Below are 17845 nucleotides of genomic sequence, written 5' to 3' on the forward strand. Positions count from 1 at the left end.
CTTCCTTGTGACTGAAAATTGAACAAAAGAACTTAAATTGAATATGTATATGTATGTAATGTAATCAAGCAATTAAATTGACTTCTCGTGCCCATCTAGTACCCACCTCTGGCTATAGATATCTCTTCGTTTCAAGTGTCTCAATCTCACTCTATCAACTTGGTTGTCTGATTGTAATATCAAATCAGCAAATGCAAATAAACAAGCCCGTTAAACAAACTATAAAACTTGTACGAAATGTTCAACACAAATCGAATTTAATTGACTCAAGTCAAATGTCGCCCAAGTGCCAAAAGACCTCGGAGACCCCCAATTTCCCTTTTAGCCTCCCATCCCCTCCCTCAGCACGTCAACGGGAAAAAAAAACGGCAAATGGCAATGGACGGACGGACGTACATATGTATAAATGGTTGAATGACTGTGCCTAGATGGCTGGATGGTTGGATGGATGGATTGTTCCATCAACTGCACAAGTGCTCCAGTTTGCATGAGTTCGCGTGATAAAAAAAAAACACACACACACAGGGAGAGAGAAAAACAACAACAAAATATGAACCCGTCAATTTGTTTGTCGTTCTGTCGTTTTGCGGTGAGGTTTTTTATTTTTCTCTCGGTTTTCGGTTCAGTTCTGCTGTTCTGGTCTGGTCTAACCCAATTCATTCAATAATTTCATTTGCCTTCTGTTCAGGAGGGCATCATCATTGTCATCATGATGATGATGATGGGAGCCCCCTCGTTTGGTTGTTTCTCTGTTTATTCGAAATATGTGCAAACTGATAATTCAATTAAACTTGTCGTTTGCCCCTTCCCCTCTTACCCCTTTTTGGGGACTAACACGCCATCTAACGCTAATATTAAAATGCTTCTCTAGTCGTTCTTAGTAACAATTACATCCTCGCCATAAAGAAAATTGCCAAAGGTTAATTAACAGATTCCTGGGCAAGCTTTTCATTCAAATTTCCTGGAATTTTTAGTGTATCTCACTTCCAAGAAATTCTTCTTGGTAAAAGTGTAAACTAAGGTAAAAATGCATGTGGCAAAGGTGATTTTTAATTATTAGTTCTTGGAGAATAAATTAAAAAGAATTTTCCATAGAGTAACAAATATTATTTGGTTCGATGGTTTAAAAATTAAACACGCAAATTTTTCATCAACTCTCAATTAAACTTCTCAGTTAACGACCTTAACGAAAAAGACCTGAATTAAAAGATCAAGAATATTTAATATATACTCGGCTTATAAGGTGCGTTACTCTCTTGAGCCTGCAACAGGCAGGCAGGCATTTGGATGTCCTTTATATGGCCATAGGGCATTTGTAGGTAATAAAGTGTCCTGTAATTAAAGCTACACGGCAATGTTGTTCAAAGAACTCACAACACGCTTTTTAAATATTTGTACAAAGCTTAGTACCATCTAGTTAGTAACAATAACTAAATGGCCATAATCAACACATTATGGTCAATAATCAATTGACTTTTAGCATAATTAACTTCAATTCGATACAATTTCATAATGTACTTTTATTACGCCATTGTGATTATGGAATAGTTGCTTACAAGAAGAGCTAGAGGGCATTGATTTCAAAGTTAATGGCATTAGTGAGGGATCAATTAGCTCTAAAAAAAAACAACAAAAACAACATAATATTGTGCTAATGCGCTTTAACTTGGCCCATAAACGTGGTAAAGTTGTGTGAAGCCTTTTTGGCTTAACTAATTGTTTGGCATGGGCATGAGGTGTGTGGGAGGGGAAGAAGAGGCTAAAAGAGAAGCCACTTTAAGTAGCCTTTAAAATTCGCGTGGGCTGTGTGTGTGTCACTCGTCAGTCACTAACTTAGTTTTTTTTTTCGGTGAGTAAAAGATGTCCTTGTTGGTTAATACATATTCGTTATTCTCTCGCTACTCGTCATTCGTTGCTTTTGGCACGGCGCAGTCGCGTTGAATGAAAGCTCTGCTCGCTCTCCCTCACTCGTCCGTTCGCTGGCTCGCAGTGTGTGTGTATTGTTAATGTGCCCCCAAAAGCTTGCCACGCATTGCGTTTCAGGGCGGCTCCATTTGTCCAGTTCGCTCGCTGGTTCGTTCGCTCTCCTCGAGTCAGTCAGTCAGTCAGTCAGTTTGGAATTGGTTAGTTGTGATCAAAAGTGCAAAGAGAAACAAAAAAAAAACCCGTGCAAATGAAAAACGTACAGAACTCAAAGTTCTCTTGTGTTAACAATTGTGCAAAATATTCTGCAGAGTGCATTAAAAAATTTCAATTAATCTAATAATACCAAAAATCGTGAATTTTTCAAGAAAATTTCTCGAAAAAAAATTAATAAAATTCATAGCAAAATTTTTGTGGAAAAAATTAGCATGAATCATGCTTTTGCGTGCTGCAAGCAACAACAACAACAACAGCAACAACAATAAAAACGTATAATTCTATAAAAAATCGTGAGAAGGGGGAGAAGAAAAAACCATAGGAAAAAATGAAACAATTGCCTCCTGTTTTTTTTTTTTTTTGCTGCTGCTTTTTTCTAGCTGCTTTGCGTCAGCATAAGCCCATTTTAGTTGTCCCTCTCTCTCACACTCACTTGCTCAGTCATTTACTCACTTGATTTCTCACTCACTCGCTCGCTCGCTTAGTTTTTAGGCTTGTTTATGGCCACTTGTAAGACAATTCAATGGGAAAGAGTGCGCGTGGGCGTAGAAGAGAGTGTCAGAGAGCGGGGGCTGGTGGGTGGCAAAGGATAGCAAAGTCTTAATTGTAGATAATGTGCAATAATCATGCAGAAAGTGCAGAAACTGCTGTCAATATTCCCGTGCAAAACAATTAAAGGAAATATTAAACGGCTTTGGATTTTTCCCATTGATTTTTCTGCGTGTTTTACTAGCATACGATTTTTCGTTTTTTTTTTTTTCCGTATCAGGAAAAAGTATATTTTCCGTGATTACAATCAAGTATATCATATTTGGTAGTTCTATTATAACTTTTTAGACCTTTTCCATAACTCGCAGGAGTTTACGCAAAGCTCTCTTTGCCGCGAAAGCTCGCTCTATAGTGCGCGCGCTCTCTCTGCTCTCATGAAAGTTTTTGCAAGCGAGTGAAGTTTGGTTTTTGTTCTTGTTGTTGGTGTTGTTGTTGGTCACTTCTGTGCAAAGTTTACAAAAGAATTTACAGTTGGAATTTACCGTTAGGTGAGGACTCGTTGCTAAAATCGCCAGCAGCATCCTTCGTCACCATCGTGCTTCGCCGTTTACCGTTGCCGCCGTCGCCAAAAATCCCGTGCGATTTTTTTTTTTTTTTTTTGGACAAGTAAACAAATTGCGCAGGATATTCAAAGAAAGAAAAAAAAACAAAAAGGAATAACTGTTATATAAAAAATTTCATCAAAAAAAGCAAGCGAAAAGCAACGACAACAAAGGAATTTCCAAAAGAAGTGGAAAAAGAAAACTACTTTCATTTTGTTAGTAGTATTTCTTTCACTTTTTTTGATTCCGCTTAAGTTCTTAGAGAGGCGATTTTTTTTTTTTTTGTTTTTCTTCGCTGGCTCTGTTTTCGGCCATTCAATTGGCCGATATTCAACGACCTTCAAAACGTTTTGCGTCGAGGCAATACGCACCATGGGCTGCGCACAGTCTGCCGAGGAGCGAGCAGCAGCCGCTAGGAGTCGTCTAATTGAACGTAATCTTAAAGAAGATGGCATACAGGCGGCAAAGGACATTAAACTTTTGCTACTGGGTGAGTGTGTGAATAAGGCGAGAAAAACAACAGTTACTCCCTTTATTTGAATTTAGTGTTAAATTTAATAATCATGCCAAGATTATTTGCTTGTATGTATATACAATTTAAAAATCGCTTCAGAAAGTGCCGAAAGTTCAAGGTCAATTGTGGGAGGTAGAAAAGAAAAACTGTTGATTAATGTAAATTACATTTGATCGTTTGTATATTCTATCCTTATGTCTACTACCCACGGCCCACTGGCGAATTCAAGTGAATGCAATTCATATGCCAGGAGTAGTTCAGTTTTCAATACTTTTCAACCAATTTGTTTACATATTAAAGCTTCCAAGGTTTTTTTTTCCAAAGAATTTCAATCACTTGCAGTGCTTTGGGCAAAGTTCTTTTCTTTTCAAAATAAATATGGAGATATTATTTGAGAAAAACAGAAAGAAAAGACTATATAAACCACTAAGATGCAAATGATTTATATCGAATCGATTTTCGATATGAACTTTACCAGTTTACAGCAATTTCACTTCATTTTGAGTGCTACGAACTGAAACAATGTGATTATTTATGCAAATTCCATGATTCTGCATTGAATTCAAAAATACACAGAAAAGAAATTCCTTTAATAATTATGTGTGGACTTTTTTTGTTTCAGTTTTGATTTCAATTTTGCTGGTTTTTGGGGTCGTATGAGTAATATATTCATTCCATATATTTTGTTCGAAAGATTCTTAATTTTTGCTGCAATTTTACTTACAAAAGATTTTTCGGCACATGAGTTGCTCTGCATAGACCCCCGCCGATGAATACAGAACACGGATGCCTTCCACCCCCCATCCCTCTCGATCTTAAAGCCATTTTGGCTTTTGTGTTTACATTTTTGTGTATTTCATTTAATTTCCTTCAGTCTCTCCGCCTCTCATTCATCTCTCTCTTTCTCTATATTTCTGTGTGCTGCTGTCCGATTTGCGTGTTTCGTATAAAATGTAAATTTTTTGTTTTTTTTCTGATTTTTCACACTGGAATTGTTTATTTAAGAAAAGTTTTTCCGTTTGAAAAGTCGAGGGAGGAATTCATAATAATAATCACTGAGAGGAAGCCAATTGTATGTTTCTCCGTCTCCCTCTCCCTGTCATTCTCTCTGTTTCGCTTTCCACCTCTCTTGGGGTTATATCTCTCCCCAATCAATTCACAAAAACATTAAATTCTTAAGCACTTACCTTCAATTCTATACACAAACAAAACATTAATTTCCAATAGCAAAGGAAAAATCAAGAAAAATTTACTTCCCAGATATGAGTTTGTTTTTCTGGTGAAGTTTTCATTTCACCTTTTTTTTTTGGTTGTGTTGGAGGCGACCCAAATCACAAGTGTTAAGGGCACATTGAACTCTACTTAAACAGAATCATATAAATTTATGTATTTCTTAATTGATGAAAAAGAGCGGGGAAACAATTAAGTTTATATTTAGATATTGTTTAACTTCGCTAACTTTTAACTGTTTCTCTTTCTGCATTTAAGAAACTCCAACCTAATCCATTATTTTACTTTGCTCTACATACATATTATATTAAAGACTATTAGATGTGTCTTATTTCTTCTTCAATGGTAGGAAAATCTGGAAAAAAGCTTGTGATTCTTATATTTGTTTACTTCATCCTTTATTAACAGTGACAAGTTATTTAATGGTTTGGTTATGCAATTTCTTTCACAAACCATAAACTGAGATTATCTTAATTATTCACAAATTGATTTCAAAGTTGCCTTAACAAGTTGCAGCAATGATGGAAAACCAAGGAAAAAGCATAAATCTGACCAAAACTGTGGGGGTCGGATAAAGCTGATGACAAAACGCAAGAGCCAACAATTAATCCTTTGTTCTTTCACTATTTCTCACTCGCCCTGAGGCCCGTGAAGTGCAGTCCAAGCAAAGATGCAGCGCGCATAATGACCAGGAGCAGACTTGAGTTGGTGAAGGTGGCATGTGGGGACAGATCAGAAAGTTTCTCTTAGCAAACTAAAAAGATTGCAGTAAAATTGACTCCTTAAAGTATGCTTTCATTTCTAAAAAGTTTAATGAACATTATATTTTAGAACTATAAAGGAAATGGGTTAGCTTGGGGACCCATTTTAGGGCAAAGCGGCCCTGGTAATGATGATGATGATTGTGATGTGTATGTGGCTGCGAGTGAATGTATGTGTGTGTGTGTGTTAAAGGCCATTAAGCTCTACTTGTCGAATACAAAGCATAGACATTTACCACTACTGAAAAAAAACTATGTGTATATATAAATATTTGTATGGCCCTTTTACCCCTTGATTTCTTCAACCCTCTCCCCACCCCATTTCCCTCCAACTTTACGCTCTTTGCGTTTTGCGTCAGTGCACATAATCAGGCGCAAGTCTGTTTAGCATCTTTGCCAAAGGCATTACATATACATTTTTATACTATATACATGTGTAATACTTATAATCTTGATTTCTTACTTACACTTTGCAATTTGTTTTCTCTTCCATTTTATTTTTTTAGGTGCCGGTGAATCGGGCAAAAGCACAATAGTCAAACAAATGAAAATCATTCACGAGAGCGGCTTCACTGCGGAGGATTTCAAACAATATCGACCGGTTGTCTACAGCAACACAATACAATCATTAGTTGCCATATTGCGAGCCATGCCAAATCTTAGTATTCAGTATAGCAATAATGAGCGGGAGGTAAGAAATCAACTATCTGAACTTATAAATTCAATTCTAAATTCGATTTCGATATCTTCCGATTTCTTTGGTTGGTTGTTATTTGTAGAGTGATGCAAAAATGGTCTTTGATGTTTGTCAGCGTATGCACGATACTGAACCCTTCTCAGAGGAGCTATTGGCTGCCATGAAACGACTTTGGCAGGATGCCGGCGTCCAGGAGTGCTTCTCGCGCAGCAACGAATATCAACTGAATGATTCCGCTAAATAGTAAGTACCAGCGTTATTATGATAAAATCTAGGCCCCCATTTTAGGACAGGTTAAAGTTAGTGAAAGTTCTTTTTTTTTGCCAATATTTTTATAATTCACTTATTCGATTGCGTTTATAATTGAACAATCGTGATTAAGAAATTGCTGATTCATTTCACGAGTTAGCTTTAGTTGCCCTTGCATATTTATCGCTTCAATTAATCATAAATCATATGGAAAAACTTTTATCTAGCCCCTTTTTTTGGTTTGATTAATGAGAAAGTGAGAAAAAAAGTAGAGCATACTTTTAGGCAGGCTGTTATTTTATTTATACCAAGCACTATGGGTGAAAAGTAGGTTTTTTTTGTGAATGTTATGCTCTTTGCTTTCTGCAAGGCAATCGTAAACAGTGCCAAGAAACCTTTGTTTTTTTGCCCATAGTACATACTGAGTGTATGATATGACTTTCACATAAAAAAGGTAACTAAGTAGCTAAATATGTACAGTAAATTGTTTTGTTCCCAGACACGCAGACAACACACACACACTCAGATACATGAATAAATAAGCAGTGTGTGTGTGTGTTGCGTGTGTGTGTCTGCTTTTGCTTAATTAAAAAACAACTAAAAATATCACTTATACGCCATGTTTGACCAAAAGCACCCATAATATTCACTCCTCTCGCATAGTTAATTTGAAATTCAAAGGCGACTGCGGTATATATGTTGAGTTGACACGATAAACAAACTCTCCGGAAGTATAGGAAACTTTGTATTTGCGGAAAATCTGCAAAAATAGATGAAAATTGTAATAAATTAGCATCAATAGAGAGAGATAGAGATATATTATATATGTTTGCTTTGCTTACCTTGGCCAATAATGTGTGTAGTTCAATTTCGGCAAAACGTCGACCCACGCACATGCGGCGACCAAAACCAAATGGTAAACTGACAAAGGGATGTATCTTTTGACCAGCATGAGGACAGCCTGTTCACAAATTTAAAAAGTCAATATACATAGGTTCAAATTTGAGCCAAGAAAAAGCGACTAACCTGCATTTTGTTCATTCGGTTGCTGTTTAAGCCATCTTTCGGGCAAAAAACGCTTGGGTTCGGGAAAATAGGCAGGATCATTCGAAACCGTCAAATGTGGGAAAATCACATGGGTCTGAGTTTAAAAAAAGAAAAGAAATTTGTTAATTTTACGACTGGAGGAGTAATAACTTTAACTTACCCCCTTGGGTACATGATAACCATTGATTACGGCATCCGATTGAAGGCTTCTGCCATTGGCTATGACCACAGGACGCATTCTATATGAAAGACGCAAAATATTCATATTTTTGCTCTAAGTTTAAATGCAGTTAGTTTACCTCAAAGTTTCCTTAACACAAGCACGCAAGTAGGGCATTTGTTCAAGTACATTTTGATTGATTTCCGCATCGGTTTTGGGAAATATTTGTTTCAACTCATCAAAGAGACGTTGCTGCTTATCAGGATTCTTGGCCAGTTGATAAATGGTCGATGAAGCAGCCACTGAAGTCTAAAAAATAGATAGTTAGCAAAGGTTCCTGATTTATTTACTATTTTTCCCTTACCGTATCAACGCCCACTAGAAACAAATCGAGAGCCAAAACTGCTGCCAATTTGCGATTTCCAGTTTTACGCACAATTCGCTCTACAATCGATATGTCTGAATCGTTTTTGACTAAACCCTGCGATTCTTTAAACTCCGCCTTATCCATAGTCTTTGAAATGTTTTTCATGCAAATTCTATAACATTTAAGAAAATTTTTCATGAAATATGACTTTAAGATTAATTGAGATTATCTACTGACTCTGTAAACTGATCGAGAGCCTTGACAAAGCTGCGATAGGCCTTGGTGGGATATATACGCCAGAGTGGCATGCGTAATTCTAGTTCGGGAACAGCCCAAAAGAAGGTATTGATGGCCTCAATGATTTGTTGGGCCTCTTCGCTGCCCTGGGGCGATAAACAACCCAAGCGAGTATCCAAAGACACACGGCCAACAGCTGAGTGAAATAGACGAGTTAAATCAATTACAATTATGAAAATTACTTCCATTTTCTTGGCACTACTCACATTCTAGCGCCCATTTGTATAGCTCATGCAGAAAGTTGGCTGGCAATTGTTCATTCTCATCGCGCATTTGCTCAATGCTGCAATATATAATATGTACATATGTATATGTAGAAGGATTGTATGAATCATGATTATATAAGCTGTTACGCCCACAACGTCAACTTACCGGCCCATAAACTCGCTGGCAATGTCATTTAGTGGTGGAATATATTTCTTTGCCGTCTGTGGTTGCAGTAAAATGTGTTGAACCTCTTGGCGAAAGGCCTCCCATTTGGGTCCATGTCTAAAATAAAAGAAGACCTTTTTTGTTTTTTTTGGCAACCATTTCGTCGTATTAGATTATACAATCAAACTTACACGCCAATTAGGCCAGCTGTATTGCCAAAGAATTCACCTCTCAGGTCGCCCTTATAATGACGCAGCGAAGGCATTGAGGGTCTATTTGAACAGAAACAAAAATAACAGAAAAAAAATATGATATTTGTAAAGAATAAGAGTATATGTTTTTGCAGAGAGGTAGGTAGATAGGTACACACACAATGTGTAAGTCCTTGTGTGCAGACTAAATGTCGCCAGTCGAAAACATCAAACAAAACCAGCTTATGACATTTAATTGGGCTCCCAAAAACATGTTGTCTGATAAGGGGGAGTTTTTGCTTTTACAACTATGCAACGATTTTCTAGGAGGCTTTGAATTAAGTTAGATATATACATATGTACATACATACATAGAATTCCATTGGCAATGCAAGAGTTCTAGAAAGTTGGCAAAAAGTTGCCCTTCAAATGCAACGTATAACACTGAACTGCAGTGTTAGGCAAAGTTCTCTACAAAAGTGTTTCGGTTCTACACTAATTTTAGTATCCTTAAAATTATCTTATGGTTCATACTCGCCTACTGTCTGTAGAATACTTGACTGGATAAGCCAAACTCAACAACAAAAGTACTGTAGGTTAAAATTTAAAGTTTTCTAATACCAAAACTCTCGGTAAACAGAACAAACTTGTTTTGTTAGTGGAAAAACAAAGCAATGAGAATGGTTGATGGCAATTTTAAGCTCAATTGTCAGTACAAAATTGTCAGAGATACGAGAGAGAGAGAGAGAGAGAGAGAGAGAGAGAGAGCAGCTGGCTTTCACTTTGCAAATTAAATTAAAGTCATAAATACACAAAATAAAAAAGGTTCATATATTTATAGGCCTAGACAGCAAACGAAAAAAACTTCAAACAAAATTCACAATTTTGCATTGTTATGGAATAGGCTGAAAGTCAACACTCCATGATCGGTCACACATATAAGCATATGTACATATATATGTATTTATATTCATAACGAGATAAGCTTTCTTTTATTTAAACATTTTGCGCCCACCTTCTGTTTCTTTCTCTCCTCCACGGCCATGAACCAAATATACCAAAGAGACAGACAGAGAAACAGATAGACTGACATCGAGGCATTTGGCAAATAAATTCAGCAAGTCATCACATCATTTGAAAAAAAAAGTTTAGATAATAGATGGATATTTAGACAACATTAAAGACCATTGAGAGATTGATCAATGGAATAGCTCAACGTGTGCGTTTGAGCTAACTGAGAAACTGACCAACTGATGGTGAAGAGTTTTTTTTTCTTCTTTTATTGTTCAATTTTGTTTGTATACAATTTCATGGGCGTGAGCAAATTTTTTATGTCGCAAAAAGCCATAAATGAAGACTAACCATAAGAAATGTCTCTGTGTGAGAAAATATCTCAAATATTTAACACGAATTCCCCCCACCGACATCAACAGGGGGTCAAGTATGTGATGTGATGCCTTTTAGGCCGGTTTTCTATCTGTCTATGCCCATTTTTTTTGGTCATGTCATCTAATTTGATATGCACAAAGTCAGCCGAAAGCTAAGGCCAGACTTAAATTTATTTGCTGCATTTCTGTCATAAACTAAACCCGGCAAAGAGCTTAGATGCAATTCAATTAGTTTGCTTCGGAAACACACACACACACACAAAGCGAATCGTGTGATCCACACACAACATACACAAAATTGATGCAAATTAAATTAGACACGAACAAAAGTGTTTTGCGTAGTCGTTTAAACTTTAAACGTGCCGCCGCACGACACTAACTAAAATGTGAGATTTTAACTAAATGAAAGTGTATAATAGAGCTTAAGCAAGTTTGTTTGAGTTGGAAAGCCAAACTTAACTAGTACTAGTTCTTAAGTTACTCACACATCAAGTCGAAAGGTTGGACACATTCTTACACATTTAGTTATTAAACACTTTTGTCAGAACTTTTATGTTGAACACAATGAAAGATTTGAGTAAAAGGCAAAGGTTTAGGTTATTCAACAATGTTACAAAATCTAAAAAAAGTTACAAAATTGTGTTTTTCAAACCTAAATGGTAGAAGCAATAGATTCGACTCAAGATCTACAACTGTTTGTTTGCTTACTAAATTTAATAATTGTTATGATAAACAAAATTATAACTTTAAAAGTTGTAATTTTTGAGTCAATAATAGTAATCAATTTAACGAAAAACCCGCTTTGTTTATCTAAAACAAGACACCAGTTAACACTTTAGATGTCTTACTTGATCTTCTATTTAATCTTCACCTAATATACTAAACATTAACTGAAATAGTCTCCAGACACAATGCCCAGAAGGTAACTCATCACTCGAAACTTAAGATAATTTCTATAAAACTTACTGACTGATTGATTGTAGAAGTAAGAATTTGGTAAGAAAACAAAACATATTTGCAAAGATCTAAATAGAATAGTTTGTGTATCTAAATAATACGCTAAATTCCTTAATTTTAGTTAATACAAACACGTTTCTTCTCTGCTCGGAAAGTATTTAGTATTTGTCTATTCATTCGTCTTTTTGTATCTTTATGCAATGCAGAACAAAAATTCCAACAAAATGCATTTAAAGACTTCAACTATCTTTTGGGAAATCAACTAACAACAAGCAGATGTTTTTGGAAATAATATTTTTGCCAACTAATGCCTGTTTGTAAACAAAATGATTTAAAATAACCCATGACCAACAGTAAAAAGGGACTCTATAATGAAATGTAACTGACAAGACCCATCATTTGTCTGTCTTTCACAATTCTGTTGCTGTTTTTCATAATGGCAAGAACTTTCGAACAATCGTTCGTTGGTTCATTCATTCATTCATTCCTACCATGGCCTGTCCATCAGCAGCAATAATTTAATTAAAAATTAAATACCATATGCTTGGGGCTCTTGGTCATAAATAAATAATTAGGCATTGCATAGAGAACAACATGGTGTGTGAAAGGTTGTGAAACGAGGTGGGTGGAAGGGGGAGAGGGAGCTTCATGTGGAAGTGTATCCGGGTTATGCACGAATGCATAAGTGAGTGGCAGCCATTAAATACAGTGTGCACCAGTTAAATGCACCGCCAGTTCTTATGTTCTCTCACCTGTGGGGCATGGTCTCTTCCTTTTTAAAGATATTACGTATCTCATCGCCATCAAAGACAAAAAGTAAATCTGGATGACCAATTAGACCACCAACTTTGGCCATTTTGCCATAATTCACATGCAGCTCATGCATCACTTTATCCAAATCACTAATCTTATAGGTACCTGAAGCGAAAATGAAATGTGAAAAAGAGAGAAGAAGGAGACCAAAGAGGAAAAGCTTACCAATTATGGGTGCAAAACGCCAGGAATTGCCTATCAAGGGTAGAGGATATGGTCCTGGCACCTCGGAATATGGACGCACTGCACTCGAAACATTTGCTGTTGCCATTGCTGTGGATGTCCTGAGAGTGGCAAAAATAGAGAGTGGGTTAGTTGCCTTCTACCAAGGGGGAAAAAATGAATTAATTCACCTGGGGGTGGAAGCCTTCTTTACGCTTTGCTGCTGCTGCTGGTGCTGTTGCCGTTGATGCTTTTCCTGTTGCTTCTGCTGTTCCTGCTCTTGCTGCTGTTGCTCCTGTCGCTGATGTCGTTGCATTGCAATTGATTTTTCAATTTCCGTTGCCACGCCCAAGCCATGGGGAGTAGCATTGGGTAAAATCGTTGAGGTTGCTGAATATGTTGAACGTCTCATCATCATCGTCAGAGCCAGTGTGGCAGAGGTTCTACTAAAGCTGGTCATCTTGGCTCTCAGAGGATTGTTCTAAGAGTTAAGGGGAAAATAAATTCCAATCAGACACAGTTTACTTTGTTTTTGTTGAAAATTGCGGTTGACAGTTGACAAAGTCCTTATGTTTTATGAAAAGGTGATGAGAATTCTATTTGTTTCTAATATTTTTTTCACACTAGAGCGAGACAAATAACAATAAGCATTGAAAGGTGTTGAATGGTAAAGCAAATATGTCATAACTATTCATTGTTCATCTCTCTCCGGCTCAGACGGCTCTCAAGATTATCTCATGTTGATATTTATTAGGCCCAGCAGTTAGTTAGTGCAAGCAAGTTGAACGATAAAACAAACAATTCACAATTAGCAATGCCTAGAGGTCTCAAGGGGGGAAGGAAACTGAAGCTGAGGTGAAGGAAAGTCACTTGCTCGGTTGCTTAGTCAAATAAGACTTTAGTTATGGTTTATTTGTTCAAGTCAAGTAGCTCTGGTTAGTTTGGTTGCTGTCATTTTACTCCATAAGTGATGCAGCAGCAGACTAACCCAAAATCAAGTCGTAACGAACTCAAAGTCGACTTTGGTTTTGCTGCCTGTTGTGTTTTCCTCTTCTCATGCGTGAAATTTGTGCGGAAAACTGAATAAAAATTATGCGAAGACTTATTGCATTTGATTTGCCATTGAGGTTGTGTGTGTGTGTGTTTGCTTGCGGCCAAGACATAGATATAATTTGCCTTATATTAAAGTGAAATCTCTTTGCCAAGTATTTGCCTCGGAAATAATATGTTTTAGTTTGTAGGCAAGTGTTTTGTATATTTACTTTTTAAATTGTTCAAACTCTTTGGGTATTATGTAGAAAAATAATTCAGGAAATCAATTTGTGGCAACTGAATTTAACGTGAGAGTTAAATTTGAAGATCTGTCTACCAAACATTTAAGTCAGATTGACCTTATCTAATAGTAATCTCTATAAATGAAAAGAAAACCCATAAATTTTACTGCAGTTTGTAACAGAAAAGAAAAACTTGCTCTTTGTGAACGTCTTCTAAAACTTTATACACTCAAAATATATTTCCATAAAAGGGATGAACTGAGGACAATTTGAAACTAAGTAATTTAGATATCTCATTTAAAAACCATTTGGTCTTAAATTTACACATCATGCTTTTGGATTGATTTGATATGAATTCCTTAAGTGATCAACAAAGGAACAAAAAAATTCATTTTGTGCTTAATTTCCAACAATTTACAAGTTTGATTACAGCTAATAACTAAGTCAAAGGACAGTAATCAGGCAAACATGCTTTCCATCTGTGACATTTGAATGACTTTTAGACTAAGGACATAAATTATTTGTGATATTTGACTTGTTAATATGAAGGGAATATGCAGCAAGAACCTTTATTGATGACTAAAACTAGCAGATAACTTAGAATTGGTGGCTTAGTACTAACTTGTAATCTTTAGAGGTTAAAAGGACTTGGCACCTTGTGCTTAAATTTAACCAAGGTGTTTATTAGATTACTAATTATAGACGAAACGTTTTCGAATGCTCCTGATGATTTAAACACTCATAAATGAGCTTATTTTGTAAATAGAAGTGACTCCAATGTCGGTTGTAGATTGTAATCTAGCCATAATGTTTCTTGATTATTATCCTTTCTGCACCTTAGTGTACTTTATATAAAATCACATGGATGAGCCATTTTGATGTCTTCCTTTAATTAAATAAGGAAATAATCATTTTTTTATCAACAAGAAGGATCAAAATAGACTCTTCAAGGTGATTTCTGTTAAAACAATCTTCGCAATGAGCACATCAACGTCAAGCTCCTTTTATGAGAAGTCCTTCGAAATATCATCTACAGTAACGAAGCACATAAATATGTTTGCAAGGTCGATAAGTTATGGTTTTTGTTTTTTTAATGGCAATTAATTAAAATGGCCATCACTTTTAGTTCACGAGCGACTAGTGACTTTGTGCATAGTGGCCGCCTTAAGTTGTTATACTCTTTATATTCTTTTGGGGCTCATGTGTAATGTAAGTTAGAGGCCTTTTTTCTTGGCCAATGCCAAATTCATGCCATTTGCAAATAAAAGTCACGAAAGACAGACAATGCATTAAAAAAGCAAATGCTTGGATAAGGATAATTGTTTAGATATAAAGAGCTCTGTTTAACAAAGTTATAAACGTGCACACAACATTAAAGTTTTATGCACCTATTAGCTTGAATTAGTAACGGAAAAAGGTAAATACTAAATATTTAGTGATATTTATTCCTTCCTTCCTTTCAGAGTTAACTTTATCTATATTCACTTAGCTTGAGATTCTACTTAAAGTGGAAAAGCAAAAGCGTTGAACGATAGAGATATGTATGTACTTTCAAATACAGAGAAGGGAAGAGCAAATTGATAGGAGGAACGAGTGGGTGGGAGGGGGTGTGGCAGTTGGTTAAGGATGGCGGTTGGACAAGTGTTCTTTCCATTTTAACAATGGCCATAAAAGTCAACGCCAAGAGAGCTGCTTGACATTCTCGTTTCATTTTCGTGTATGTGTTTCTTTTTTTCGTCGCTAGGATTATCATTCAAGTTCATTATAACCAACTCGCGATAAACCACACACTTACACACACACACACTCGCACACAATCATGCATATACATTTATAGTTTAAGTGCTACAAGGTCGCTTCAGTTGCGGTGTAGGCAAGGGCAAGGATAAGCCAAGTGCTTTTTGTGTCCTTACACAATACACACACACACACACACACACACATGAAGAAGAAGAAGAAAAAATCTTTGCTGTATATGGGTAGAAATTTCATCAAATTTTTTTTTTTCGGTAGGCATTTAAATTATATTAACACACACATGTAGACGCACACGCACAAAGAAAAAGAACAAGACCGACAAAAAAACGGAGCAGGCGCACAAAAGTCGAGTCGAAAGTCAAGATAAATATAAAGCAGAAGCCAAAAGGAATGAAAAGAAAGAATGACAAACCAAGAGAGAGGGCCAAAAAGGAGCTTTAACACACAGAAAATGAAATTGTTCAATGAAGAAATAAATGGCTAGCGGGGCGTATGAGCAATCTTGAGCAGTCGTCCTCCTCAAGCTCAAGGCGAGGAGCCTGCGCGCTGCTCCCACAAAACACACACACAAACACACAAATACAAAGACACAAACTCACACACACAGTGTGACATTGCTCATACACAGCCTATCGTAAGATTAAAGGAAAGAGATGAAGAATGAAAAGAAATAAAATCAAATCAAACGGAATGTGACTTTAAGGATGTGTAATATAATCTATATTATGTATACACATACACATCTATATAGAAATCTATATATAACTATATGGAATTTGTCTCTGACAAGACAAAAATCATTGATTGATTGTTTTACTGAAACTTTTCTATGCTAACAAGGATTAAAAGTAGTCAGATAAAGTAGACCTACTCCAAGAGCTCGAGTAAATGGGTAAAAGAGTCTTTCATTTTGAGAACATGAAATTGCCATTAGGTAAATTTTTAATTAGAGGAAAGCTCTTAGAAGTCAGTATATATAAAAAACAGAATTAACTTAGAAGGCTCAAGTATCCTAGAGAAAGGCTCTGAGCAATCGATTTTTCCAAAACCATCTTAGAAAGAAAGTTCTAAATTATTCTTAATGTTTTTTGTTTGGTAATCTCACTTCTTCAAAAACTGCATATTATTCAAAAATTATTTACCTTGAGTATATTTGCATTAAAAATTAATTCAATTACTTTCTATTGAACTTCTTTCATACTTACTACCTATTACTAGCACGTTTTTAGTCTGTAGTCCCTTTTCACTGATTCGCTGCATAGAAGAGACCTAATTAATAGCAAAAAAGAAAACAGAAAATAGGACAACTTATAAAACGTTCCGAATCGAATCCCTTTATAAGAATCCCATTTCATTACTTCAATTCCTAAAACTCCATAAATTTTGAGTGAAAATTCGTAATGAAATCCCTTCTCGGCCCTGAATTCCCTCAAATGTTTAACTGATTTTCGCGATTATGTCACTCATTTTTATCCATAAATCATCTTTGGTTATTTCATTTTTCTGTTGTTTGTTTGTTGTCTTTAATATGTATATATACATAGATAGATATTGCAAAAATTTACGATTATTATTATTATTATTAAGGGGTGTGGCATTGATTTTCGAAAAAATAATAATGACCAACACATAAATTGATTATACAAATTTGCCTTTCACATGCCAATAGCAGTGACCACAGCATCTTTGGCTAACTAAATGCAACTAGTTTAGTTTATTGAAAAAGAAAAACAAAAAATGAAACTAAAAATAAATATCAGGATGGGCGATTGAACTCACCGTAAGACAACACAACGACCGTAACAACTCCTATTAAAGTTGATATTGAAAACTAAAGTTGAATTGCTTTATGTATTTGGTTTTTTTTTTCGCACACTATAAACACTTTAATTCACTTTTATTTAATTGCAACTTTTATTTTGTTTACTTGGCTTTTCTTTTTGCAATTAAAACCACTTTTTATGTTGTTTCATTTCGGATTTCTATTGTTGTTGAATCACTCCGCACACTATATACACATATATTTATATATATACAGGTAGCTGTATATATCAGTTGAAAATATATATATTTCGCACGCAATAAACCAAGCGCCAAAAAAAGCAGCACAAAACTTGGCTGTAAACCGAGCAAAATGTTTGAGCTGCTGCCTCATAGACCAACCGCAACGTACTAAACACGATCAGCCGGCTTCTTAGTCTACTTATACGCGTCTTCCCCTATGTCGTGCCCCAACCTCTGCAGCTCGCCCCTCGCCCAGCCGCCATTCAAGCATCTCACCTGTGTTTAGGCTACGTGCCGCTTCAATGCTGCCCGCTGTCCGCTGCCTCCGCCTCAGTTGGTTGTTGGTTTTGCTATTTAAGATATCTTTGCTAATT

General features: G+C 36.0%; 2 protein-coding genes across 5 annotated transcripts in view; one reads left to right on the forward strand and one right to left on the reverse strand.

The window, feature by feature from the left end:
- Galphao (G protein alpha o subunit) overlaps positions 1–17845 on the forward strand; it is a 28101-nt gene that overhangs the window by 3641 nt on the left and 6615 nt on the right. For 2 of the 3 annotated variants that reach the window (XM_068291429.1, XM_068291430.1), the window contains exons 3-4: positions 6242–6426; positions 6515–6675. In XM_068291429.1, coding sequence (XP_068147530.1) covers positions 6242–6426; positions 6515–6675 — 346 coding nt within the window. Of the gene's footprint in view, positions 1–3176; positions 3721–6241; positions 6427–6514; positions 6676–17845 lie in introns of those variants that run through there. The other variant, XM_068291431.1, reaches the window with a different exon arrangement.
- Positions 6961–17615, reverse strand: Cyp49a1 (Cytochrome P450 49a1). 2 transcript variants are annotated; one of them, XM_068291426.1, is made up of 14 exons: positions 17247–17615; positions 12627–12916; positions 12439–12557; positions 12213–12378; positions 9116–9196; positions 8925–9041; positions 8759–8835; positions 8493–8688; positions 8253–8427; positions 8028–8197; positions 7889–7967; positions 7708–7822; positions 7524–7642; positions 6961–7441 (listed from the first exon to the last, which is right to left on the reverse strand). In XM_068291426.1, exons 2-14 carry the CDS (start codon positions 12893–12895, stop codon positions 7328–7330), a joined length of 1797 nt encoding a protein of 598 aa, XP_068147527.1. In that variant the 5' UTR covers positions 12896–12916; positions 17247–17615; the 3' UTR covers positions 6961–7327. The 2 variants fall into 2 exon arrangements, with proteins under 2 accessions (XP_068147527.1, XP_068147529.1); XM_068291428.1 differs by lacking the exons at positions 12213–12378; positions 12439–12557; positions 12627–12916; positions 17247–17615 and adding an exon at positions 9487–9583.

Source organism: Drosophila tropicalis, unplaced genomic scaffold, assembly GCF_018151085.1.
Source record: "Drosophila tropicalis isolate 14030-0801.00 unplaced genomic scaffold, ASM1815108v1 contig_593, whole genome shotgun sequence".
NCBI lineage: Eukaryota > Metazoa > Arthropoda > Insecta > Diptera > Drosophilidae > Drosophila > Drosophila tropicalis.